The sequence below is a fragment of the Armigeres subalbatus genome, chromosome 2 (genome assembly GCF_024139115.2).
Source record: "Armigeres subalbatus isolate Guangzhou_Male chromosome 2, GZ_Asu_2, whole genome shotgun sequence".
In the NCBI taxonomy this organism is placed as follows: Eukaryota; Metazoa; Arthropoda; class Insecta; order Diptera; family Culicidae; genus Armigeres; species Armigeres subalbatus.
This window is the reverse complement of record NC_085140.1, coordinates 48400966-48428961: the sequence shown is the minus strand read 5'-3', so window position 1 is coordinate 48428961 and position 27996 is coordinate 48400966. Positions and strand designations below refer to the sequence as shown.

The window sequence follows — 27996 nt, the reverse complement described above, 5'->3', positions numbered from 1 at the left end:
GATTTTAAGAATATGAATACTAGTTTCTTTTGTTTTATTGTGCCTCATACACTTTGTTGCTTGTTATCATATATAGATCTGTCTATTTTGTTATGGTAATGTTGTATATCCCATAGTTTTTTTTATAGTGTGTGTATGTATATAAGATTTTTATTACACATACTTTCGATTCAAACAATTTCCAGGCCTTATCCATTAAGTTGGCCCTTCTACACACTTCTCTAATATATTGGAGGTTTTTATAGTCAAATCCCATACCAGACATGATTTTTTGTCAATATCCGAACAATAATTAGTAATGGTAAATTATGTCACAATTAAGAGGATCTTGCAAAGGTTTTCTCGCTTTTCAGTTTCCGATTATGGTACAGACTTTCTGCTACTTTGTTAAGGAAACTGAAGGGAAACGAGACTGCTTTAATTATTATTCTCTATCTTATGTGTGTGTTGTATTAGGATTTTCTTCAATGAAAGCACTTTGCACTTGCATGCACTTGCTTTTCACACGATTCACGGTGGAAAATGCTATCAGGGGGTTCAGGTTACAACATGGAATGATTCAGTTTCATATTAACTCATAAGGAATGTTGTATTATGGTTACACCGATAGATATAACTTGTGAGTCTCTTTGTATTAAAATTACATACTTTTGCTACCTTTTTCATGCTTTTGTGATAAAAATGTGTTTTCTGTATAATTGAACCTGTCCTTGCTAATATCTAATGATTTACGATAACGTTTCAGGGGGATGACAAAGGTGTAACACACCTGGCATGTTTTAAGTTGAAGCATACCTAAGAATGCAGTTTAAGTACATGCACAATCCAATTCCTGAAATTGTTTTTTCTTGTATTTCACAGCAAAGGTCGATTTGTCGACTGTTGATTAACGAAAAGATCTATCAAAAAATTAATATAAACGTAACAAGCCTAAGTATCCCAGAGTCCAGTCTCCTGTTCATAAATAGTATTAAGTAGCACAAAAAGTTTCATTCTCTGTACTGCACGATAAACATTTCTGCAACAATCATTTAAACAAATTCATTTCACAGCGTTCTCTTGTACCATCGATATTATTTGCCACTTTTGATTTGCCTACAAACTTTACCCGCCTTTTACAAAACATGTATGCTTAAAAATCTATTACATGTGACAACGCAGCGCAGCAATAAATAATATTATTCAAAAAAATATATACTAATAATCGGTTGCCAACGTTACTTTATTACGCTGTCGGCTCATCCGGAGATACTTTGAATTTGTATGTTTTTAGCAGATCTACAACATTTCTGAAAATGCTTAATTTGTGACTAGACTAAAGCGTGCTGAAAAAATTGAGAAGGATTTTATATTCTCTATATGTGATCCTTTGCCTTCTGTCCATACACTCATCTTTTGTAACATGTGCTTTTCGAGCTCCGTGTCTAGTTTTAAAACCTTTTATCTGATATGGTTCGAAAGAGTGATTTTTTTTCCGTTTTGTCAAGCTTGTCTCTTGTTCATGATAAGTTTAAAAATTTAACTGTTATAGTAGCTCTTTTTCTGTTTGTTGTATTATACACATTAGCTGCCCTCTTCTAGTGTTTAGTTTCTAAACAGGTATCTAAATATAATTTACGATGTAAGATGATGTGTGCTTTGTGATGCTCTCTCCCTTTTCAGAGCGCATTGCTCAGTGCATGTGATTTGTGGTTGTAGATGAGGAGGTTTGCTTTGAAATCCATAATTTACAGGTGACTTGCGTCATAATCTGGAATGTTGTTGAGCTCGGTATCCTTGTTGTGCCAGTAGAAATACGGAGGACCGCTGCTGAAGCAGTACTTCATTTGTAATGGTTCGTCGTTCTCGACGTAGTACATCAGATAGAAGTTGCACATTTCATCATTGTTGGTAGCACTGATGCCAAAACAGGGGAAACATTATCAATTCACAAACAATACCAAAGAAAATTGAGGACTTACCCAATATTTGTGATGGTGCTGCGATTGCTTTCCATTGTACACCGCGCAGCAAGACGGTCCCCTCGGCGGATGGGTTCGGTGCTTTCCACTGGGTAGAACATCTGCGGAGTCAGGGGATCTCGTTTGCCCAGCAGTGTCCACTGGTTCTGGCCTTGCTCGTCGACCTTCACCCGGTAGCCGGAAACCACTCGGCCCAAGCTGTGCGTGTGGGTCCGATAGGCAAACGGGTGAATGGTTTTATTTTCGCTAATGTTGCAAACGGTTTCCATATGTTCTACTTGATTGGGAGGAATATAACCACCAGTGCCGAGCAGCAGTACGCCCGCTTGTTTGTTCATTCTGTTGGGTTTAAAAGTTTAAGTTATGCAACATTTTTGATGTTTTGAAAAGTACTCACTGTTTTAAAGTATAGTGCAGAAATATTCCGGAGTCGTCATAAGTGGTACCATCTGGAAGGAATTTATGAATTATTAACGATTATACTTCTGCTTGAAACTAACGTGGTGCCTTTTCGTCTGAAGGACGAATTGTGACATTAAGAACTGAAACATTGAAATCTCATAAGGTTGCGGTCAAATATAGAGTTTTTATCTAAATAGAAATTCTTATGAGAAAATGCTAATAGAATACTAAGTTGGAAAGCAGGCCAAGTTTCAGTTGGAATGCCCCAAAAGCCCTGCGTGTAATCAACAAAAAGGATGGCGGACCCAAACACCCCACAAGCTACACCCTTCAACGTGCTAAAAACAATCCACACTTTTTCAAAATCTGAGCCGTTGTCTGACTCAGAGGGCGTAGCCAGAGGGGGGCAGGGGGGGCCGTCGCCCCCCCCTAAATGGTGGAAAGATTGAACGGGTACTGAAATGAGTTCGCTTAAACATGTGCACTTTACGATCCAATCATATTCAGAAATAGGTTTTTGAAATTCAAGAGATTCCCAAAAAAACTTATAAGGGTATCCAGGATCCATACTATAATAAATTTCAAAACAACTCGAAACGTTTCGGGCTCAAGAATTCTCCTAGAAATCCTTCTAGAAGCTCCCCTGTGAACTTCTAAATTCCTCCGGAAAGTTATCCACAAATTCCTCTGAAAATCGTTTGAAAATCCTTCTCCTGTTATTGTAATTTCTCCTTATCTAGAAACCCCCAACTAATTTTTTTTAGGAGATTCATGTGGAAGTTTCTTGAAGATTTCTTTTCTTCCCTTCAAGTTTTACTTCTAGACATTTCTCGCTTAACTTTTCAAAAGGACCTAAGTAACATTTTTTCATGAATTAATTTGAATACTGCAATCAAAAGCTTTCATGTTTTTCTGTTGATTGCGCTATTCAAATTAATTCATGAAAAAAATGTTACTTAGGTCCTTTTGAAAAGTTAAGCGAGATTTCTTCGGCTATTCTTCCAGGAAAATCTGCGACATTTCCTTCAGGAATGCATTCAAGAGTTCCTCCCAGAATACATACGGAATTTCCTCCCAAAATTCAACTAGAAGTTTCTTCAGTAATTTATGACGGAAATCCTCCGATTTCGCTCCATAATTTCATCTGCTAATCTATAAGAAACTGCTCCGGGCATTCCTCCAGGAACTCTTCTTTAAATTCCTCCGGGATAACTTCCAGGACTTTTTTCAGGAATACCTCTATAAATTCAATAGCGAAATCCTATAGAATTACATTTTGGAATTCTTTCCGCAATTATTTCAGAATATCTTTCAAGAATTCCTCTAGAAATTTCTTTAGGAATTTCTCCAAGAATTCGTCCAAGTATTTCCCCGGAAATTCTTCTCTTCCTTCAGGAATTTCTCCGGGATTTTTTCCGCGAAATTGTCCTAGAATTCTTTCCGGACTTCACTCGGAATTTACTCCAGAATTTCATTCGGAAATTAATGTTAGAGTTCCTCCAGGATATCTTTCAAGACTTCTTCCAGGAATTTCTTCAGAACAAACAAAGAACAGCAACTCATCTGGGAATACTTTCTGGATTTCATCTGGTAATTTCTGCATTAATTCCTCCTGGTATTTTTTCGGGAATTCCTTCTGATATTTCTCCAGAAATTCCTTCATGAACTTGAACCTTCAGTACTACCTTGTGAGAATTCCTCTGGAAGTGCTTGTGGGAGTTCCTCCGGGAGCTCCCCCAGGAGTTTTTCCAAAAGTTCCTCTAGTAATCTCTCCAGGAACTTCCAGGGGATTTTTTTGAGGATAGGCAGGAATTTCAAGGGAAATGGGATTTCGGAAGTTCCTCTAGAAATTCAACTCCGGGTATTCCATCGGCTATTCCTCTGAAAATTTCTCCGGAAGTTCCACTAGTAGTTCCTCCGGAAATTCATTCAGACTTTCTTTCAGGAGTTCATTAAGGCTTTCTTTGGGAATTTATCTACAAATTCCTTCAGAAGTTCCTCGGAAAATTTCTCTGGGAGCTCCTCCGGGAGGTCCTTTAAGAATTCTTCCAGGAGTTTGTCCTGGAATTCATCCAGAAGTTCTTACGAGAGTTCCTCCAGGATTTCTTCCGGAAATTCTTCCTGTAGTTCTTCAATAAATTCATCTAGAAGTTCCTCTGGTAGTTCTTCCGAAAATTCCTCTGATACTTTCTCCGGGAATTCCTACAGAAATTCCTCTGGGAGTTCCTCCGGAAATTACTCCAGGAGTTCCTTCTCAAAGGAACTGCCGGTGAAACTCCCGAAGAAATGCTCATAAAAACTGCTGGTGGATCTCCCGGAGGAACTCACGTAGGAACTGCCGGAGGAGCTCCCGTAAGAACTCCCGGAGGAATTTCAGGAGAAACTCCTAGAAGAATTCCTAGAGGACCTCTCGGAGGAACTCCCAGAAAAACTATCGGAAGAACTTCGGGAGGAATTTCCAGCTAGTTTTCTGAAGAAAGCCTAAATGATTTCCTGAAAAAAGCCTGAATGATCTCCTGGAAGAGCTACTGGTGGAACACCCGGAGGAATTTCTAAAGAAACTCCCGGGAGAATTTTTAAATGAACCTGCCAGTGGAGGAACTGCCAGTGAATCCAGAAGACTTCTCGGAAAAAAATCTTGGAGAATTCATCTTATAGACAAATCTCATCTAGCTGAAACCTTTGTAGGGGTATGTAGCAGGACCACCATCATCATCAGAGGAGAATTCCTTGAAAAGCTCCCAGATAAATTCCCGGAGGAAATTCTGGAGAAATTTCTGGAAGAATTTTCAGAGAGCCTCCGTAGAAACAGCCGATATAACTACCGGAATAATTCTCGGAGGAAATCCTGGAGGAATTCTTGGAGGATCTGCCGGTTGAATTCCTGGAAGAATTCCCGGAGGAACTCCCGGAGGAATTTTCAAAGAAACTCCTGAGGAAGTGCAGTGGAAATCTTGAAGTTTCCACCGGAATTCTTTCTGGATTTCTTTGGGAATTAATCTTGGAACTCCTCCAAAAATTCCATTGTTGATTTATTTTCGGTATAATTTCTGTATAAATTTTCGGTGGAATTCCTGGAGAAATCCTTTGAAATTTTCAAAAGAAATTATTCAAAAAATTCACGAAAAAAAAAATGGAATTTACACAGGAAGTTCGAAGATTTTTCGCGAAATTCTCAGGAATGTTTATTGGCAATTCTGCGGAATTTCCACGGAATATTCTTAGGAATTCCACGGTGCAATTTTTCAGATTTTTTTATGAGAAACAGCACGAAAGAAATATCTGAAGAATTCCCTGCAGAACTTATAAAAGAATTTGTGGAGGATTTCTTGGAGTAAATAATGGTGGAATTTTCGGTCAATCCCGGCGAAATTGATGGTGGAATTCCTGAAGACATTGCCGAAGAAATTGCTGGAGGCATTCCTGAAGAATCCGGACGTGAATGCGTCACGTTTATTGGCATTACGTTTTAGTACAAAACGCTGACTTCAACGCTGACGCGCAACGCGCTGTTGAGATTCAGCCTTTACTGTTGGTTGTGGATTTGGTTTCAAAGTGTTTGGAGCTTAGAAGGGAAAAGTATCAAGCACTAATATTCATGTGTTTTTATAAAACGATTCAGAAGACCTAAAAAATTTGCCCCCTCCCCCCTAATCGAAATCCTGGCTACGCCCATGTCAGACAATAATGGCGCCTTAAGATCGGAGGCTATACCCCAACCACAACGGCGTCTAAAGACGGTATCGGGAGAGGCAAACAATCACGATCGACCTCGGCACTCAGTGTACGAAGAAACACCAAACAAGAATAGCCAGTTAAGATCCTCAGGTTGTATCACCCCCCACCCTCCTCTACCGTCTCGCATGCGAATGTACTGGGACTGGGGAACACCCCTCGGCGCCAATAGACGGAATAGACTTTTCCCCCTGCAAGCAAGTTGTCAAGCACAAGGTATCAAGCCGCTACTTCTCCGACAACGACGAGCAACGTGTCAACCATTCCGCTGTTAGAACGTCCGACGCTGTGAGTCGTAAGCTTATTTCCATTGAAGACGAATAAGAAGATATAACGTTCTAGGCTTCCCAGGTACTCCAACCAGATGCGTTATAATTTCTACATATTCCAGCATCTTCATCCAGCTCCTTCTTCCGACCCTATCTCCAGGTCCAGTAATCACGTAAATCTGACCCGTAGATAACAGCACCCCTTCGGATACATCCGAAGGACAGACACCATCACAACACATAACCTGGTTTCTCCCAACAATATAATATAATCGACGTTTCTCCTTTCCTTGTTCTCCTGGGGTGATTGCAGTTCTAATCCCCAAGGTAGCGCCCTGCTTGAATCGTTCGAGATTGCGGCCTTGTACCGCTCAACAATGATTCTCCTACCTTCTGTAATGGCAAATCGGCCACTGTCAAGTGGGGAGTGTCTGCAAACTTATTCCTGCAGATCTCGCTACCGGACATCACCTGGAGGCCAAGATGGCGCTCCACATCCCTCCCCGACCTCACAGAAACCGTCCGCCGTTGCCTGTGTCCCGCAAACCAGCACCCGACAGGACGACAGGCACTTCGCTGGTGGTCTGATGATACGCGTTGTGTTATCGAGCTCGAGAGCATCGAACATGCTTTGGGAGTATGTACTTTGCCGGGCAAGTGTCGGTAAAGGACAACTACAGCGAGTTCCAGCCGTAGCATTTTTTCCCTTACAACCTTTCAGGTTCCCCTAGATTTACAAAATTCTGGCTTCCATATATGTCTTTCTGCTGCCTAGCGGCCCTCTCCAATAGCAATGAAATGTCCTCTGGTCTCGACGGGAATTGATACCATATCCTCAACAGCATTTTGTCTGCCGCCAAGATCCGGTTCCTAGAGTAAGACAACCGAACTTTCCCACATGAGTAGCGAAAAAGCTTGATCATCCCCATTCCTAAGAACACCATCTCCCCCGGGATGTAACCAAGGACCGGCCCATCTCATTGACCTCTTGTATGCCAAAGGTCGTCGAGAGGTTCGTGATGTGGCGGCTGCGTGACAAATTAGAAGCAGAAGGTAGATACCGATTCTGACAGCACGCGTTCCTTCCAAACTTTCAACAGCACTTAAACCTCCTTCGTCCTCCAGCAGTTGAGTGAGTGGGGATTTCCGGCTTTCTTTGCTTTTGTCCAGAATTTCCACTCAGAGGACCTATGTATTGTTAAGTTGGGAAACATCGTGCATCGTGTCATTTAGCTATCGTGTGCAGGCGGTCATCTGCCGTAAAGCCGCCTCTTTCGACGCTGTAACTTACGGAGAACAATCTGGATTAAAAAGACAATGCGAGACAGTCGGAAAACGATAAGGAGAGGTTCCACTATCGGACAGCGTCGTTAACTCAAGGGCTCCACCTCGGCCTGGACTGATCTAGACAACCTTAAGGAACAGCAACTTGATTCTCGGATCCGAACCGGATACACTCGGTGGTATAACTTTGGCGGAGCCCCTGGTGAGAGAGTGGAACTTTTTATCTATCATGGTACCAATCAGCACTCTCAGACGTTGCAGTCAGCATTACTGTCCTCATTTATTTTTTCAAGGATGGTGGTTTGTATAGGCATATTTAAACCTTAACGGCTTCACGGGCATCCCGAGGATAACCTCGGGAGGAACAATACGAGGCTTTCGGGTCTGCCTTTGATCAATCCAAGGATATAATACCCCTCCCTCCAGCGACCAGGCAGCTTGGGATTATTTCTCAAAATTCATATAAATAAAGAAGGAAACAATTGTACGACAAGGAGGAGCTGCTAGGGAGTAGAATTCAAACATTGGGATACTTAGGGTATCGTGACCAATTACTAAGGAACTTGTTACGACGACAAGACAATTTTCGAACATTCTTCAATCACTCTTCGCTTACAATTAAGGAGTTATGTCTCTTTGTTTTTTTTGTGCTTGGCCAAACTACCGTACGCTAGTCGTGATTAGCTGTGAAACAACAAATATAAACAGTTGATGAGCCTGTGAGCCTGCGGCCTCGAACCGTGCATTGTGGCGTCAAATTGTTGATTCAGTGTTATCTGTTTAGATGTTAACTAAATAAATGAATGAGCCTGTGATTAGCAAACGAAAATTAGTTCAACAATGCCACAAGAGACTGAAGAATCCTCTGTATCTCCATGTGCACCGCGGGGAAAGGATAGTTGTCACGATGAAAAGATTATCTACATATGGGAAGTTGCATCGGTAAGCAACTTAATAATTATTTTTTATGAAGTTGTGTCAAAGTAATTTACTGATTCGCACACAGCAGAACCAAATATTTCGATGACCACGTGATCGTTCTGCGTGCACAAGAAAATACGAAAAACGGGAATTTTTCATTATTTGCTCACTATGTCTATGAGTTTTTATGTACGGGAAAGGAAAACCCACTATTTCTTAAATATTAATAAAATTACATCCAGGACCAACAATACATGTCTTATCCCTAATACCAGTGTGCGTAATTCAACTTACCTTTGAATTTGTCAATATGAGCGTAATGAACTTGCAGCACTATGTACTTGATGGGCGAATCCAGTCCCACTTTAAAACCTACGCCGTCCTGCAGTTCCAGCTTCGGTGCGTCACGGGCCCACGCGTAAATGATTTGCGAGGATGATCCGGCCCCGCACGGGCTACCCGTTTCCTCTTTTACGTCATCACTTTTGGCCATCTCACCGCAGTTCCTGAACGGGGGGTGTGGGGAGAAAGAGGAACGGATTACATTGGCTATGCAAATTTAGATCAATTACGACCGTGACAGGGAGAGAGTGGATCCACTTACCACACTGCCGATTCGGATCCGGGCGCTCCGCAACCGTACAGTAGCATGTGATGGGCGGTTGCCATCGTGGCGTTAGGCTCGAAGCCCACTGCGAATCGGAATAGAAATGGATACGGAATAAGTTATTTAAATTATCGAAATATGATGACAAAATTCAAAATGAGCAGGGTGAGTGATGATTATATTTTTTTTGCAATTCCTGAACATAATAACTGGTTTACAGTTCGTCTTTGAATGATAAAACGGCCTACTTTTCCATACCAACGGAATTGGTGCTTTAATGACCATTATGTAACTCAAATGGGTTGCATAAAATTCATTACAGCACCGGGTGCTATAATGAAAAACCAACATTTGGACATGAATACATTTTGATGAATTAGCTTGGGTGAGTGTTCAAAAAGTGTATTCTCTGCGTCTCGTAATAAATGAAATAGTTTGATGGACATGAAATCATAATTTTCCAAAGGCAAGTCCATCTATTGCTTGATGACTTGTCGAGGTAGGCAATATGGCACGATAACATGAAATCTGATTGTTCTCTGCCGCAACATAATTTATTGGCATGAGTGATCTTGTAGTGATGAACTTTGTCCAATTAAAAATCACTTTAATAAAGAAATAAAATAAAAAATCAGTGATCATGTGGACTAAATTCGATTGTACGATTTTGGTATAGTTTTATCATTTAATTCCCATTTTTCGTCATTGCAGAAAATAGCGGGTGCAACTCGTTGCAAAACTCGATTTTTTCAGCACTCGTAGTATTTATCCTCGTTAAGCCTCGTTGGATAAACGTACAACTCGTGCAATCATTTTTTTTGCAACTAATTGAACAAACTACTATATTTAAATCTACTACTAGTCGGTTGGATTTAAAAAATACATATATCAAAATTTTAACATTTCAGAAACTTTATTTTTTTTTTCAAAATAATGCTGAGATATGGCGACTTAGCACAAATTAATTATTATTTTTAATTATGAATAATGATATGTACTCAAGTTCGAGTCAAATTTCACAATAAAGTTGTTTTAGAATAGTTCATCCAAGATATGAGGATGCACGAGCACGGTATTACCAAGCCTGAGCTTCCCGGTCCGGCATTTTCTCGATTTCTCTGAACATAATTTATAATCCATCCACACGAAATATAAATTTATTCCTTTGGTTGGCATCGAATACTCCCAATTAATAACTGTGGAATGAACACTAGAACACTAATTTGAGAGTAGGCTATGAGCTTATTGTCATAAGCAATAAACTTGCAGCAATCCAAAAAACAACTATGTCGTTATTCAACCTGACAATAATGGTCTTATCTTCTTCTCTAAATAATAAAAATGAAATGGTTTGTGTTCGTATCCGCATAATTCGAAAACGGCTGGATGGATTTCCTTCATTTCTTCAGCAAATATCTTCGTTTACATTTCCGACGGGTTTGTATGATATTTCCTCATGCAAAAATCCTGAGTAAGGTTGAGTAAATCATGAAAAACTAAAATTAAAAATCGTATGGAAACTTTTCATGGGCAGTTCAGAACGCGAATTTTCGCCTACTTTGCAGGACAACGTCTGCCGAGTGCCGGGTCTACTAACTTCTGAATAAAATATAGCCTGTCTTGCAATAAAATTAGTATATTTTATCACCCGCATGGTTCCACTTCATGAAAGCATCGTAAAATTGCATTAGAAATTCCACTATTTGGTTTGAGTCTATGCTAAATAACAATATTTATAGTGGAATTAAAAATATAACCGGTTGGATTTAGGGTAAAGTGCCCAATAGTGGACCCCCAACTAATAGTGGACCCTCCAGCCATTTTTGCATTATTACAGCACAATGTATACATTTTGCTATGAAATTCCATCGGGAGAACCTACCTTACAGTCCTATGATTTGATTCCATGCATTGGAAATGCTATGGAAAGTAAAACTAGATGATTTTTTAAAATTCTATAAAAAATAAACACGAGAGTGTCCATTATAGGAACATTTTGGGGGGTCCATAATAGGGAACAAGAACGTCCCGAAACGAAACATGAAAATCAAATGAAGTGTCGACTATAGGGAAGCAATTTCCTATTATGGACCCACAGGGGGTCTACTATAGGACGAATTCAGTCAGACTTTAAATTGTAAATTTCAACTAAAAACGTCGTGTATTTGAGTGTTCTATGTATGTATCGTGAAGAGGAGATGCATAACTTATTATTAGACATCAAGCAAAACTAATATGTCGAAAACTTCTACTCCTTATGACAGGAAGAGCAAAATTCCGCTACTAGGGGGTCCACTATTGGGTATTTTACCCTAATACATTTACGGTAAAATTATAAGATTTGTCCCTTAGGTCGAAAGACGTCGGAACTGTTTTAATCATACCATAAAATGGTAAATGCTACTACAAAGTTTTATTCAATGTAAGAAGAAGCTTGTGTTTATTTTGGAGCTTCAATTCGTAAGGTTGATCGAAGACCTCGGGCAACAATATCAAAAATTCGCACCGAAATATCATTTAAATATCAAGATATGCTACTGATAAGAACAAATTAATTGCACATGATATTGATATAATGATATGATTAAGGGGTCCTCCTTAGCCGTGCGGTAAGACGCGCGGCTACAAAGCAAGACCATGCTGAGGGTGGCTGGGTTCGATTCCCGTTGTCGGTCTAGGCAATTTTCGGATTGGAAATTGTCTCGACTTCCCTGGGCATAAAAGTATCATCATGTTAGCCTCATGATATACGAATGCAAAAATGGTAACCTGGCTTAGAAACCTCGCAGTTAATAACTGTAGAAGTGCTTAATGAACACTAAGCTGCGAGGCGGCTCTGTCCCAGTGTGGGGATGTAATGCCAATAAGAAGAAGAAGAAGAAGATATTGATCACTTCTCACAAATAGCATAACTTGATCTCCTCATGACTTTTTAGTGCAAAATATTGATAATATCGTCTGATCTTTTATCTCTTATATCAATCATGTCCATATCTCATTTTGCTATCTTATCAACAGTTGATATTATTGAGCTATTTCCGACTACTCGGGACGTCATGACGACCTGAAGTTTTAATGTTCTTCTGGGGAGGTCTGTCGTCTTGTATAACTTGTAAAGAGGAAATAAAGGTGAAGGTTGACCCTTTCTTTTTAAGAGGGGGAGTTTTGAAGTGTGGCACAAGTCATTTTTTGAGTAAATTCTCAGTATTTTGAAATTTTTAGCGTCATAACAGGTATTTTAGTAATTAATGGTTGCCAACAATAGCCATATAGACATACATTAGCCACCGATAGACCACCAAACAGGTTCCGTAAACCCAGAATATCCGGTATAAAAGGCCAACATAGAACCACGAAATAAATCGGTCTTCCGATACCTCATGAATAATTTAGGAAACGCCTTAGTTTCTTGGTAGGGTAAAACTGGCCATGCGATGGAAACGGAACATGTTTCGGAAATTCGGAATTTCCGGTACAAAAGGCCAACATAAAACTACAAAACAAGTCAGTCTTCCGACACATCAAACTTCTCAGAATCTAATGAGTAATTTAGAAACGCCATAGTTTCTTGGTAGAGCAAAACTGGCCATGCGATGGCCACGGAGTAGGTTCTGGAAACCCGGAAATTTCGCTAAAAAAAATCCAAAATGGAACTACAAAACAAATTAAAGTCTTCCGACACCTCAAACTTCTCTGAATCTCATAAATAACTTAGAAAATGCCTTCGTTTCTTGGTAGAGTTGAATCGGCCATGAGATGGCCACGGAACACAGTTTAAGAGATAGTTTCAAGAAAGAATTTATTAATAATGAGCAGACTTGGATCGATATTTTGCTGGTCTGGTTAGAGCTACCAGTTGGCGAGTTAAAATATCTTTGAAGAGTAACTTCAAATCTTTTACATCTTTGTTATAAACTCTTTTCATCTTCCAGATGGTGAAAATGTAGCATTGACAGTTGTTCGGCGCCGCTGACGACGATTTTGGGTCGGCGCGCCAATGATCATAATTTTGCCACGCTGATGACTAACCCTAGTAGCACAGTTCATATCGAATTGGTTGCAGCAACTCCAATGTGACTGGATTTGGTTGCATATGAGTCACAGTGTCTGATATGTGATAAGTGTGCTACTTGGGAATCTTTGAAAATTCCTTCGGAAAAGGAGGCTTTTGTATTTTTTTCAACAATTATTTCTGAAAGTCTTTTAGACACAGTTGTGGTCGAAATACGTATCTGTAAAGATAACAAAACGTGGTGGAATTATATGGAGAGTACTAAACTCGTCATTGACGGTTGATTTTTTAGAAATTCTTTCAAAAAATTAATTAGTAACGGAAAAAAATAGTTTATTTAAGGAAAAAAATTCTGGAGGAGCTCTGAAGGAGGAGAGTTTTTGAAGAAATTCACAAAGGATTTTGTGCAGGAATTCCCAAATGAGTTTTTGAAGGCATTTCCAAAAGAGAACCTGAAAGGATTTTCAAAAATGATTCCTGGAAAAAACTGCTTAAAGAGTTTCTAAAGCTACTTCTAAAAGAGAACCAAAAAAAATTAAAGGAATTTCCAGAGGATTCCTAAACAAATGTGAAGGAATTTCCGAAGGAATTCTTAAAAACTTTTACGAGGAAATTCCTCGTACAATTCCAGAGAAAATGCCTACTGGTATTTCTGAAGTAATTCCTAGATTTCTCAAGGAATTCCTTCGGATTCTTTTTAGTAATCTCGCAATTTACTTCAGAATTTTTTTTGGAGCTTTGTCCGGTATTCCCTCGGAATTTGCCTCGAATAGTTCTACAAAAACTCCTCCGAAAGTCTTTCGGAAATGCTGTTGTGTATTTCTTGGAATTTTTTTTTGGGACTATTTTGAAATAGAAAAACCTTGGGAAATTTGTTAAGGTATTCTTCAGCAAATACTTACATAAATTCTTCTAATTACTCTTTTGAAATTCTTTCCAAAGTTCTAGGACGAACAAGTTGCTGAAAGGATATTCGATTCTGAAGACACGTCCAACGATCTTAGATTTCTCCAAGAATTTGTTTGGACATTCCTCCAAGACTTCGATCAGAAATTCCTCTACGGATTTCTTCGAAAAATCCACCGAAATTTGTAATGGACATCTAGAAATCAAATAAATTTTGAAATTTCTTATGACATTCTCCCAAAAATTCAAACAAGCGTTTCTTAGAACTATTTCAGAACTTTCTTCGGGAATCCTTTAAGAATTTCCTCCAGGAATTCTTTTGGACATTCCTTCGAAATTACTCAAGAAAATCCTTAGCAAATTACACCAGGAATTGCTTCGTAAAATCCTTTAGATTTTTTTTCGAAATTCCCTTCGGACACACCTTTTGAAAATCCTTGTTTTAGAAGCTCCTTTAAAAATTCTCTGAAAATTCCTTCTGAAGTTCATTTACGGATTCCTAAGGAAATTTCTTTAGGCTTTGGAAATTTGCATAGAAATTTCTTCTGAAATTATTTTAGGAATTCCTTTGGAAAATTCTTTTAGGTATTCCCTCGGGTTTTTTTTTAGAAATTTCTTCAGAAATTTCTTATAAATTCCTCTATGGATTCCTTAGCGCGCTCCTTGACAATTTTTCCTGAAACTCCCATAGGAATTCTTTCAAACTACCTTAAGCAATTCCTTGGGACGATGCTTGATCGCAACAATTGTGGTAAGTTTCCTGGATCTAGCCGTTTCAATTATCTCCGGAGAGTAATACTCAACGACTTCTGGGACCTGAATGTTGTTAGTATTAAGAGTTAGTATTAGTGCCATAGGAAGATTCCGCAGTTGGACCTGAGGGAGGCCATCCTGCCACCTCCCCCTGCCAAGTGCCTCTGGTCTTGGTGCTCTTGACAAGTGAAAAACTTAAAATTACAAAATTTACATAAATAAAGGTCGAAAAAAAAATCCTTGGGAAATTCTCCGGGTAATCTTTAGAAAATTCCTTCAGTATGTTTGGTAACTTTTGGAAGAAACTTTTGGCCATTTTCCTTTTCAACATTCTCCATTTTTTTGCGGGGATCTCTTCAGAATATCATTCAAAAAACCTTTAGATTTTTTTTTTGTAAATTTATTTGAATATTGCCTTTGAGATGCATTCGGAAATTCGGCTACGAATTCTTTTGGAAATGTCTGTAGGGACTTCTACGAAATGTCCTTAAAAGGTTTTTTTCTGATTTTTCTTCGGAAATTTCTTCAGTTTCCTAAGTTCATCCGAAAATTCCTTCAAAAAGTCAGCTAGAAATGCCTTCAAAAACTCTTTCGGACACTACTTCAGGAATTCACTTGAAAAGTCCTTTACCATCGGAAACTATTTCATTCCTTAATGAATTTCCGAATGAATTCCAGCAGGAATATTGTATGGTTTTACTAAAGGAATATTCCAAAGAGAACATGAACATGAATAGGTTTTCGAAAGAATACCTATATGAACTTCCGCAGAAATTCTTAAAGGATTTTACCAAGACGAGCTCGATGGTCTAGTGGTTATCACTTCTGCCTCATAAGAAGGAGAACGTGCGTTCAATCACAGACTCGTCTCTTAGATTTTTCTGTGTTTCACGTTCTACCAAAACTATCCAAATACTTCCCGTGACATCAATGACAGGTCGTAGAGTTTTCTGCATCTTTCTGAAGTAGCAGCTGGTATTGAAATGAAAATTGAAGTTTACGAATAAAAGTATGAATTATTTGAATGCATTGAAACTTGATCAAAGCAAATATACTAAGCTCGATATACAGAATAAAAGTAACAAAAGAGACGATTAGGATACGAATCTTTGGTACTTTGATTATGTATCACTAGAACCACATGTTCCTGCTGGACATACTTGCGAGTACACAGCCCATGACAATTCAGATATTCGACGGATGTCCTAAGGATATTCGCTCGGCTGCGACAGGTGCCCAACTAATAATCCTTCCAATTGTACATCATTCGCAAGGACGTGGCCAGGGCAGATCTCACCTGTTGGATCTCACCTGTTGGATCTCACCTGTTGGATCTCACCTGTTGGATCTCACCTTGCTTCCATCTCAGAAATAGTGACTAGTCCTAAATCAATATCTGTGGTAACATATGAAAGAAATGCTATTCTCTATGTTTGTACCACCTACGAATTTGTGCGAATTGCTCAATGCCAATGCTAATGCTAAATTCTCATAGGACCTTACCAAGTAATTTTTTAGTAAAATAAAGGAAATTTGAAATAAATCCTACTTTCCTCCAGAAATTCTTTCAGGAACTCCACCTAGAACTTTTTTGGCATATTTAACCAAATTTCAGGGAAAATATTCAATATGGTTGGTCATCTTGTAGCAGTCTTACTCAGTCGGTGCTCATATTCAGTTATGCTGAACACCTATTGAGATTTGTGTATACAAGAACGCGAGGTGCGAAATAAACTGTCCGTTGTAGCTAGTCCTGTGAGTAACACCGAGATCTAATTCTCAGCACTGCTCAGGGGTCACGAAAAGTGAAGCAGAATTTATTGATAAAATTTAATTCATCAAAATCAGGGAAAATCAGGATAGATGTCGTCAGCAATTGACTATTGAATATCTTCTTCTTCTTCATCATCATCCCACACTGGTACAGAGCCGCCTCGCAGCTTAGTGTTCTCATTAGGCACTTCCACAGTTATTAAACTCGATTTTGTTCAGTTGATTTATAAATTATTTTTCATGTCGTCATTTTTTTGTAGGAAATGATTTCTAAATATTCAGAATAATTCGGAAAGACTTTGAATGATTCCTCATGTTTCGAAAAGTATCGAATGATAGAACAACATGTGGTTAAGCTGATTTGAAAAAAAAAAATTACCTACTTCGGAAGATTCAAAAACAATAATCGAAAATGAACTTAATCTGAAAATTAGTCCCTTCGCTTCATTTTATTGACCAAGTTACTAATTCCACTGCACAGTGGTGGGCCCTCATAAAAATCCCGGACAAAACCTGAGATTGCGCTCAAAACTTCGACACAGAGTAATTTTGAAACGTTGAATTCATTTTGAGGTTAAAATGGTTATCCGACATACTTTATGTTATCCAAAGGCTTCCGCAAGCCCAGGCCCTAGGATCTAGAACAAAGACTGCGTCCTCATTCTAACATGTCAATTTCCCGGTTTGGCGCAGCTATGCGCAATTCACCACACTAACCACCGGAAAGAAGACAAAAAATAGATTTTAATACATAATACCTGGTCTTTCCGAATCTTTCCCAAAAAAGTTTAACCAAATTTCATTTTCCCATACATATGTGTTCAGGAAACACGTTACGGAATGAACTTCAACAAGACACCAAACATTTAATTTACGAGCTACAATCAAAATTTTGGAATTAGCTCATTCAATATACACCCAGGTTTTTTTACACGGTTTGGTTTTAGTCGTCTAAGACCTTCAGCGTCGATGAAACAATGCGTTAACCCCACGAAAAAAATCACAAAAAATCAAAGAAAATTCAGGTGGTATTTAAAAAGCTGTGAAAGTTCGGGTTACCCGAAAAATTAATGAATTCCAATCGCGTAAAAAAAACTGGGTGTATAAGTTAAATTAAAAAAATATGGGTTTCACGAAAATCACGAAAAAAAATTGAGGTTTTGTCAGGCTTTCCCCACTGGTAAAGTTGACCACATTTTAATGCCTCCGGAATAAGCAGAACAAATTATTGACTGTACCGCCATCGGGGGTGACAATGGGTCTGGGGGGTGAGAATGGGTCAGCGCTCTCACCGACAGCCTGGAGGTCGGATAGCAAAATCTTTCAAAAAGGCACCTTATATTTTAGTCATCTTGCCCTCAGATACATTTAATCTATTCTATAAGCATTCTAAGTAGTTGAAACAGTGACCCATTCTCACCCCCATTTGACCCATTGTCACCCCCGACGACGGTATGAAAAATCTCGCGTAGAAGCACCTGTTGTCATTGACTGTTAAAAACCAACTTAATTCACCGAGTGGTGACACTACCTTTCTCGCATTTAGCCAAGACACCAACTTTATATGGCGCTTACATAGTTCGATTCTATTTTCTTAATAATATTGAAACGCAATGGTCGATCGTTATCAAATTCAATAGTGATCAACTAGGGTTTGTCCCCCGTCGAATGCAACTTGTTGCGAAAAAATCGGTTAAGAATTACTATATGAAAAAGTGGCTAATGTTTTTCGGTTTTCGTGTGCACACACACACACACACACACATACACACGGACAGACAGACATTTGTTCAGCTCGACGAGCTGAGTCGATTGGTATATAACATTATGGGTCTACAAGACTTCTAAAAAAAGTTCGATTTTGGAGTGAAATGATAGCCTTTCGGTACAACTTTGTTGTACAAGAAAGGCAAAACCTTAAGAAAAGTCGATCAATGAATAATACAAAACGGCATAGATAGCATTATTTTAAAAGCAACACTAGTAAAATAACAACATCTCACACTTTCTATGGGTTTCGTCAACTTTCTTTGTTGAGAGATAAGTAAGCCGAGGACTGTAAATCTCTCTAATCTAAACGCAAATGTATGAACTTTCTATGTATGAATAATGTAGAATCAATGAAAAAACGGGACGAAATGATATTTTTTTGGGTTACGACGGGACAGCACAAAAATGTCTAAAAAATGAGACTGTCCCGTTAAATACGGTACGAATAGTCAGCCTAGACTTTGCGTCCAGTTTCTTTGTAACAAGTAAAATAATGACCGCAACGGATCGTGTTCCATTTTCCTCTAATGTTTATAACAGACTAGTCCCAACTGATAAAGTGCTGGTGAACATCGCTCCTAGTAGCACAGTTCTGGCAGATTTGGTTGCAGCAACTCTTATATGACCCAATTTGGTCGCATATGAGTCACAGAATCTCCTTTATAAGGAGTGTGTTGCTCGGGCTGTTTTATTATAATGCTTAAAATGAAACACTTCATATAATCTCATTCTATTCTGGAGTATGGGTGATTAGTTTTTCAATTTGATGAATACATGGCAAAATTTATTTTAAAAACTACAGTTGTCTATTTTTAAATGATTTCAAAGAAAAAATCTGTTCTAAACAGAAAATATCTGTTTCTAAACAGAAATCTATCGTTTTCATCGACACAATGTACACAGCAAAAAATATTTGAAACATGAAAAATTATGTGTAATTGGAAAAGATATTTTAGTTAGGGTAAGACGGTATAATGCGCCCCACCTGGCCAAAGCGCCCCCCTTTGATTTCTAGAAAACTATAACTAACTAAGGGTCAAATTCAGTTGGTACCTTTAAATATTTGTAAAACCATCATCCTATGTGAATATGGGAGTATTTTTGTATTACATAATGAAAATATTTGCAAAATACAAAAAGTCACAGTTTTGATGTAACTTTTAATGTTTGTTTGCTCAACATTCTGGAGCGACGCTAGCATACTGTTCGCAAAACTTGCACTGGAACACTTAGTTGGGCAACAAAATAACTATTCTCAGTGGTTAATCTTCTTCTCTTATATATAAAAATGAAATGGTCTGTGTTCGTATCCGCATAACTCAAAAACGGCTGGATGGATTTTTTTCATGTCTTCAGCAGAAACATTCGTAATAGTTTCCGACGGGTTTATATGATATTCCCCAAATTACGAGTAAAGTTGAGCAAATCGTGAAAAACTAAAATTGTGATTCCTATGCGAACTTTGCATGGGCAGTTCGGAACGCGCATTCTCGCCTACTATGCAGGACAACGTCTGCCGGGTCAACTAGTATGATATAAAATTGCTTCCATCTTCAAAAATATAACGTTTTACAAAAACATGTTTCACTGGTCAAAACGCCCCAGTGTAGGCAGGACAATATGCCCTTACCAATTGGACACAAGCGCGGCGAGCTTGCATCAGTTGCTTCCAAATTGTATGGACAATATTGAAATGTAATTCAAACCTGTTTAAATGGACTTGTGTTGGTTTTTTATTGTCAAGCATATAAGAATTTGTAACCTTTTTATTATGTGATTGATAAAATGCTAATGAAGGGCTATGAAACGTCTTTGGTTAAGGTGGGGCGTATTGCCCAGGCACTTTTTGAAATCCATTTTTTAAAAGTTTTATTACGTGTTATCTGTAATATTTATATATGACTATTTACGGGCAATGCATTAGCGACTTCCTGGACTACCAAATAACACAAAGTTTGCATAAATTGCGTTGAAAAGTAAAAAGTTATCGAGGAGTTGCCTTAGGGGCGGCATATTATACCGTCTTACCCTACTGGATAAATATTGTCACTGTCGTCGCTGTCCGGAACATCTTTTGCTGGCGATGATAGGGGAGCTAAATGTCAAAGAAGGAAAATCCATACGATTCGACAGCTTAGAGCTTAGTACCCAACATGTTCCGGACAGCAGAACAAAGGGAACCGAAGCGACAATCTTTATCTAGTAACTAAAATATCTTTTGTAATTGGCGTCAACTCCAACCGACGCTCAAGAAAGTCCAGTCTAGCCAGTTACAGCAACACGCACGCAGAAGGAAATTAATTCAAGAATTCCTTCGAAAGCGCAATACTTAGAGAACGAACCGCATCACAGGCGAAGATCCTGTAATGTTCGTTCTCCCTTACTACATAACAATGTAAATGACTCCTGAGTCCGGAACCTATATGCAAATAATCCCACTTGAAAACCAAAGTTTGTCCAAAGTTCTATTTTTGTTCGTTCAATCAAAGTTATAACTTAATCAAAAGCCAAGCACTTACCTATGTAATAGCTCTTAGTGTAATCCACCTTGACTGGTGTGCAGAGGTACAGTTCGGGCTGAAACGAGGAGAAAAGTAAATCGTTCAGATTTTCAAATATTGTTATGGAGGCAAGTGGCCAAAAATAGCTACACCATTGATTGGCGGTTTCGAAATCGTGGGTAGATGCCTGATACCGTAATGCTTCATAAATTCAACTGGAATCCTGTGCAGCGTTTGTTACGAGAGAAAGTTTCTATTATTGTCCGCCAAAAGCTGGAAAGCAACGTTCATGGGAGCGGATGTGGCAACGGATCAAAATCTACCAGCAAAAAATATAAAACGTGGGAGTGAATTTTGTGAAACAGATATTATCGTGGTTGAAAGAGGATAAATAATAATTCTTGAGAATTCCAAAAGCGAAGTCGTTGTACGACAGGTTGTTTCTTTAAATATCTTAAATCATGTTATTGATCACATATATTTTGGATTTTGACATATGGTATGGATGAGCCATACCGAATTCATTAGGCCACAAATCAGCGTTATCATTTCATGAGCTTATCATCATCCTTTAATTCCAATGACGTCATTACGTAGTACGAAAAATCTATGCATGCACCTACGTATTGATATCCAAATGATTCATTGTTTTATTTTTTGGCATTCGCATCGATCAGAAACACTCGATACCGATATGAAAACAACCATTATCACACACTTGAGTTAGCCCTAGAAGTTAGCCTTCAATGAAAGCTATCATATCTACCCAGTACAGGACGAGCGTGAAGTGGATAGCGGTATAATGGAATGATAAAATGCTCAAAAATCGGTCACATGTATAGCTGGGACTTCTAGCTATTGAGAAGTTTAGTCATATGCTATTGATTGGATTAAAACATTTAAGTTTTTAAACATTAGAAATGTATATAACATATTTTTATATGAGAAATGTCTTTAAGATAGCCATATAACTTGTTACAAGTCTGAACATCGACAAATCTCTGACTCTGACAACGTATTGAACTCTAGAGAATCACAGTGCCAAGCGAGAGATATGAAAACCAATTCCCACTCCCTGTCGCCAACCAAATACCTAGGAGCAGCACTCCTCCTGTATCCGAATGATACCAGGAACAAGGCGATACCCGACTGGTATTGTATCAATCAGGAGAAAGCTTGATGGTTTTGTGTGACTGTCTGTTTAACATTTTATCCTTCCCGGTCGGAGCCAATGTCGTTGATGACGTAGTCATTCATTTCCCAGATCTCGGATGTGACAACGTAGGGGAAATGTAGTCAATATGCGCCCCCTATGCGCCCGAATCTTTCAACGGTGATTTCATCCGAAAACATGTATTTTCGAAGTGTTTATCAATAATTTAACATAACGGGCTTTGTATATGGTTCAAAAATCTTCATGTAAAACCAACAATATTGGAACAAAACGATTTTATTCCAAAATTGAGAATTTCCATCCAAAATGAACGATACTGAACAATATGTGCCATCCAACAATGATAATCAAAATATTCCAATATTTTTCACCAAAATTTTCAAACTCTTAACAAGATTAGTGTCAGCCCTGTCCTTTAAGCTAGTCAATGTCTCAGACTACCAGCGATTATAAGGAGAAAATACTGTTTGTATCAAAAGAAAAAGCAATGATGACGTAAACGCCGAAATTCCGTTAATAAGAACCAAAATAACATTTAATTTTTTAAAATTTCAATACAGAGTTTTTGACCAAGTTTTTTTATTTGACGGCCTACAAACGTTTTTTGGCTTCAGCTACTTACTATTTTCAGACAAAATTTGCGTTAAAAATTAACAACAGGTGGTGGCGCATTTTACCCAACCGGCGCATTTTATACATATTTCCCCTACTACTTACTCTACTCCCCCACCGGGGAGCACAGACGTTAAAGAATATCAAATAAAACCAACTAGTCAATTTGAAATTCAAACTCATTTATATCATGGGGCCTCCGCACTCAAGCAGTTGAGATTTCTGAATTAAGAAAGTTCTTGACTTGAAGGATTTGACGAGCATTGAGAGATTAAACACTTGAAATAGGCTCGCTTGAATTGGAAGAACACACCTTATGGCAGTAATCTAAATCCAATCTTAGCAAAGCCTACACGTACTTATGAATTAATAGGATATTCTGTAAATAACGTTTCGCTTATTGAAGCCCGCAATATCGAACGGTACAAAGGAGGGCTTTGTCGGTCTCGTTCTGAATATTTCAAACCAATCCAAAATTTCAGGCACATCTGCGTTTGTATTGCGCCACGTTTTGGCAGTTCCGTTGGAACAGAACCATCATTCATACCATATACATAGTATCTGTTTGGAGATGGCGAGCGAATAAACGCTATCATCGGGGGAAAGCAGAAACGTAGAAATTTAACAGGGCAACGAAGAGGAACTGTACTTTATATTCCATTGAAAATGGTTCGACGCGCGTGATTAGAAAGAAATATTTTCCGAGCCCTTTCCAAGAACAAAAAATCATTTCAATATTAACAGTCTGACAAATATACACGGCAATCGCGGCATGGTTCAGGGGAGCCTTCAATATAAATTTAAATTTACATGACGTTTGTAATTACATCAAATAACGTTTATTGTTGCTTTAGATACTATTATACATGTCATTTGAACCGTTTGTTTGAGAAACTGCATATGTAACATAACGTAACAAACAAACTGCATATGCCCCCCGTCCGAAATCGCACGTTACTATGTACTACCAGAACGTTGGCGGAATGAATGGTCTAGTGGAAGATTATCGACTAGCGGTCATGGATCATTGTTACGATATCGTAGTTCTGACCGAAACTTGGCTAGACTCTCGCACAATTTCAAGCTATATTTTTGGAACTGGGTACGAGGTTTTTCGATGTGATCGAAACTCGAATAACAGCAGGAAATCGACAGGAGGTGGCATCATAATCGCTGTAAGTTCTAGGCTGAAGGCATCAGTAATCGAAGACGATTCGTTCAACACCGTGGAGCAGGTTTGGGTGTCTATTCAGCTAGGAGGCCGTAAACTATTTGTTTGTGCGGTGTACATTCCTCCAGACCGAACTCGAGACTTGGAACTCATCGACACGCACTGCCGATCAGTCTTCTTTGCGTCGGAAATAGCGTCTCCCAACGATGAAATCATCGTTCTGGGCGACTTCAACCTTGCAGGAGTCGCGTGGGTTCAAACTCTCAACGGTTTCCTACGCCCTGATCAGGAGCATTCCTCGTTTCATCCGGGAGCTCTCAGGTTGCTGGATAATTACAGTACTGCAACGTTATCTCAAGTTAATTGCATCGTGAATGAGAATAATCGCTTGCTGGATCTGTGCTTCGTCGGCGGTCGTTACACCGCTCCATTTATTTCCACTGCACCTGTTCCTTTGGTCAAGGCTTCCCCTCACCATCCATCTCTTGTAATCGGAGTTGAGAATGATGACGTCCGTGACTATGTTGGTACTTCAACGGCTGTGTCATATGTTTTTCGCAAGGCGAATTATTGCAGTATTGCGGAGATCGAAGCAGGCTCTTCGCGCGGTCGGTTGACAGCATATTTTTCACCTTTCGTTTTCGCTGAAGTTTTTTCTCGATTTGGCTGGTGCTACGCCACCAGGGACAATGTTGGTCTAATTTTTCGGGTCTCGTCGGTGTAAGGGCTCAAGATTCTGCGGAGTGCGCGAGTGTTAGGCAGTTTTTTCCAGAATAGTACAAGTTCTCTTGTTGGAAAAAGTAGGAAGCAGTTTTTACGTCCTGCCGATTGTTGGAAATTTCGAATTACTTACATATTTCCAAAAAAAAACTAATTTTATGAGTACGCGACTGTCAGGACCTAGAGAAGGGTGAATCATATTGTGGACGAACCAGGCTCATTCAGAAATTAGGAAGCTATTCAATGGATCAAGCAATGCGGTGATTGTTCCGATTTACGCCTCCGTCGAATTAACTAAATCATCTGCGATTCCAAGAGTCAGATATGTAAAGAAGCATTTAATCTATCCGATATGATTCTCAGTGGTACTCTGGATATGTCGGTAAGTTGTAAGAGTGTCCAATCCTGGCTTCAGATATTGGCTCGCAAGGTAGGTGTATGCTTTCTTCAGTTATACATACATTTTATTGATATATTCATTAGTGCGTTAACTACATGTTGTGTTGTCACAGGCCCGAGGTAATTGTCATAGTAAACGACGCGAAAGTTCTCAATCGATAGGTCGGTATAGATTGCATTCATTATTGCTACTGCACCCAAATTATTGCTTGCGGTTTGTGGTGTAACGAACTTTAAATGATATTATTCTTGCACGATTGTCATGATGCATAGTTAGTAATATTTTAACTTTTTAGGCAAATTGTCATATCAATGTAGCACAATATTCCACTATTAAGGAAATTATTTATTGCCGTATGAAAAAATTGTGCTATTTCGAGAACTCATGTAAAAACAATCCATACCATTTCGAGAATCCGTGCAATTCAAATCGTTTTATTTCTAGAATCCGTGTAAAAGACGTGCAGAAAATATACGTGTAAAAATGACCGGGTCTTTATGAAAATAGGGAATGCGTTTCGTGTAAAAATAAATCAGTGTGATATATAAATATGCCTTAACATAATCAGGATAACGATTCCAGGTACGAAAAGTATGCAGCTATTGTAAGTTGGTATGTTGTGGTTGGTATGTGGTATATTTTCATCGTCTTTTGGCTTTGCGCTTGCTTTTCATCGCTATTGTTTCTTTTTTTCGTTCCAGAGGGCGAGTAAAGGCGCTTGAACCTAGGCTTGTATATATGTTGATGGACATAAGTATTCGTCATGTTTTCATAGTAATCTGTGTGGCTTCACAAGAATACTTTTGTTCACCAGTGTATAAGCCAGGGCACTAGACTAAAAACTGTGTCCCATCCCAAGACGTCGAGGACTCAAGGAGTGTACATTAATCTTCTTAGCAAAGTCACTCCCAACGATTTATCAATCATCACTTAGTAACGGAACGGTTGGTACGAGATGTCCCCGTTCTATATCTTGAATGTGAAATCAAGTTAAGCATTGATATTCACAGTAAATTTAAATAACGCTGCACAGTAGGCCTGGCCGCTTTTATGTTTGAACTACATTTATGATGTGCTTCAAACATAAATATTGACAAGAAAATTGATAGATGTAGTCGAATCTATCACTTTCCAGGATTCTGTCACGAACTGGCTGTGTATGTGTAGACTAGACTAGACTAGACTAGGCGAATTATTGCAGTATTGCCGAAGTGCTGTCTAACTTGGATTGGCAGAGTATCCTCGACCCGGCCGATGCAAATATCGCTGCACAGACTTTTTCTCATGTCTTGGCATATGTCATTGACAGACATGTTCCAAAGAAGATTGCCCATACCGACTCTAAGGTTCCGTGGATGACAAGCGACCTTCGTTCGTTGAAAAGGACAAAAAAGGCCGTCCTGAAAAGGTTCACAAGGTTCCGCACTCTTCCCTTGAAGCACCATTATGCTAGGCTGAACAACGAATACAAACGGTTAAGTCGTTTCTATTTTAAACGTTACCAGCGGAGGATACAGCAACGGCTTAAAACCCATCCTTTTGGAACTACGTAAACGAGCAGCGTAAGGAAGTAGGTCTCCCATCGTCCATGGTCTACAATGGAGACATGGCTTCAACTCAACAAGAGATTTGTAACCTATTCTCGGCCAAGTTTGCTAGCGTGTTTGTCGATGAGCGCCTCTCCAATGACTCCATAACCAGCGCAGCGGGTAATGTACCCTTAACGAATCAAACGCTAAACGCTGTCGATGCAAGTACAGATGCCATAGCGAGAGCAGCCACGCGGCTAAAAACGTCGTACAAATCGGGACCTGACGGTGTTCCGTCGGTTTTCCTAAAAACGAACATTTCCTGCCTTCTGGACCCACTTCATCGAATCTTCCAGCTCTCCTCTCTCTAATGGTGTATTTCCGTCCTGCTGGAAGACAGCTGAAATGTTTCCTGTGTACAAAAAGGGAAGCAAGCGCGATATAAATAATTATCGAGGAATCACGTCGCTATGCGCTGTATCGAAGTTGTTTGAGCTGGTCGTCATGGATTCTCTAAATGGTCACTGTAAACATTATATCAGTACCGATCAACATGGCTTTATGGAAAAACGTTCTACATGTACGAATCTACTGTGTCTTACATCATACGTTACAGACAGTATGCTTACTTGTAATCAAACAGATGTAATTTATACGGATCTAACTACAGCATTTGATAAGTTGAACCACAGCATTGCGATCGCCAAGCTTGACAGATTGGGAATTGGAGGCAGCCTACTTGCATGGTTTGGTTCGTACCTTACTGAGCGCCAGCTGACAGTTGCTCTAGGCGATTGTCGCTCGGAAAGCTTCTTTGCGATGTCTGGCATACCGCAGGGTAGTCATCTGGGACCGTTGATATTCCTTCTCTACTTCAACGACGTGCATCTAGTTCTAAAAGGACCGCGATTATCATTTGCAGATGATCTTAAAATGTTTTTGCGCATATGCTCAATAGCCGATTGTCACTTACTACAAGACCAGATCGATGCTTTCGCTCATTGGTGCGATCTAAATCGACTTGTAGTTAACCCGAAAAAGTGCTCGATCATAACTTTTTCTCAGAAGAAACAACCGATTACCTTCAACTACTGCCTGTTCGGAACGACTATTGAAAGAGTGCACTGTGTGAAAGATCTCGGTGTTCTATTGGACTCCAAACTGACATACTCGGATCACATTTCATATGTTGTTGATAGAGCATCCAGGTCTCTTGGATTTGTGATCAAAGTGACAAAGACTTTCACAGACATCTACTGTTTGAAAACTTTGTATTGCTCTCTCGTGCGATCTACGTTAGAATACTGCTCTGCGGTCTGGAGTCCAAACTATAATAATGGTGTCGAACGCATCGAATCCGTTCAACGTCGATTTATACGGTACGCACTCCGCAACCTTCCCTGGAGAGATCCGCTACGACTTCCTCGCTACGAGAGCCGTTGTCAGCTAATCAGCTTAGAACCTCTGTGTATCCGAAGGGATGTATGCAGAGCATT

General features: G+C 39.2%; 1 protein-coding gene across 1 annotated transcript in view; it reads right to left on the bottom strand.

Moving 5' to 3' along the window:
- Positions 1-2: 2 nt before the first annotated feature.
- LOC134218544 (peptidylglycine alpha-hydroxylating monooxygenase) overlaps positions 3-27996 on the bottom strand; it is a 71484-nt gene continuing 43490 nt past the window's right edge. The window contains exons 2-7 of the mRNA XM_062697676.1: positions 20913-20970; positions 9177-9264; positions 8867-9078; positions 2359-2410; positions 1962-2300; positions 3-1896 (exon numbers count right to left, since the gene is read on the bottom strand). Of these exons, the coding sequence (XP_062553660.1) occupies positions 1728-1896; positions 1962-2300; positions 2359-2410; positions 8867-9078; positions 9177-9264; positions 20913-20970 (918 nt within the window). The 3' untranslated portion in view covers positions 3-1727. The remainder of the gene's footprint in view (positions 1897-1961; positions 2301-2358; positions 2411-8866; positions 9079-9176; positions 9265-20912; positions 20971-27996) is intronic.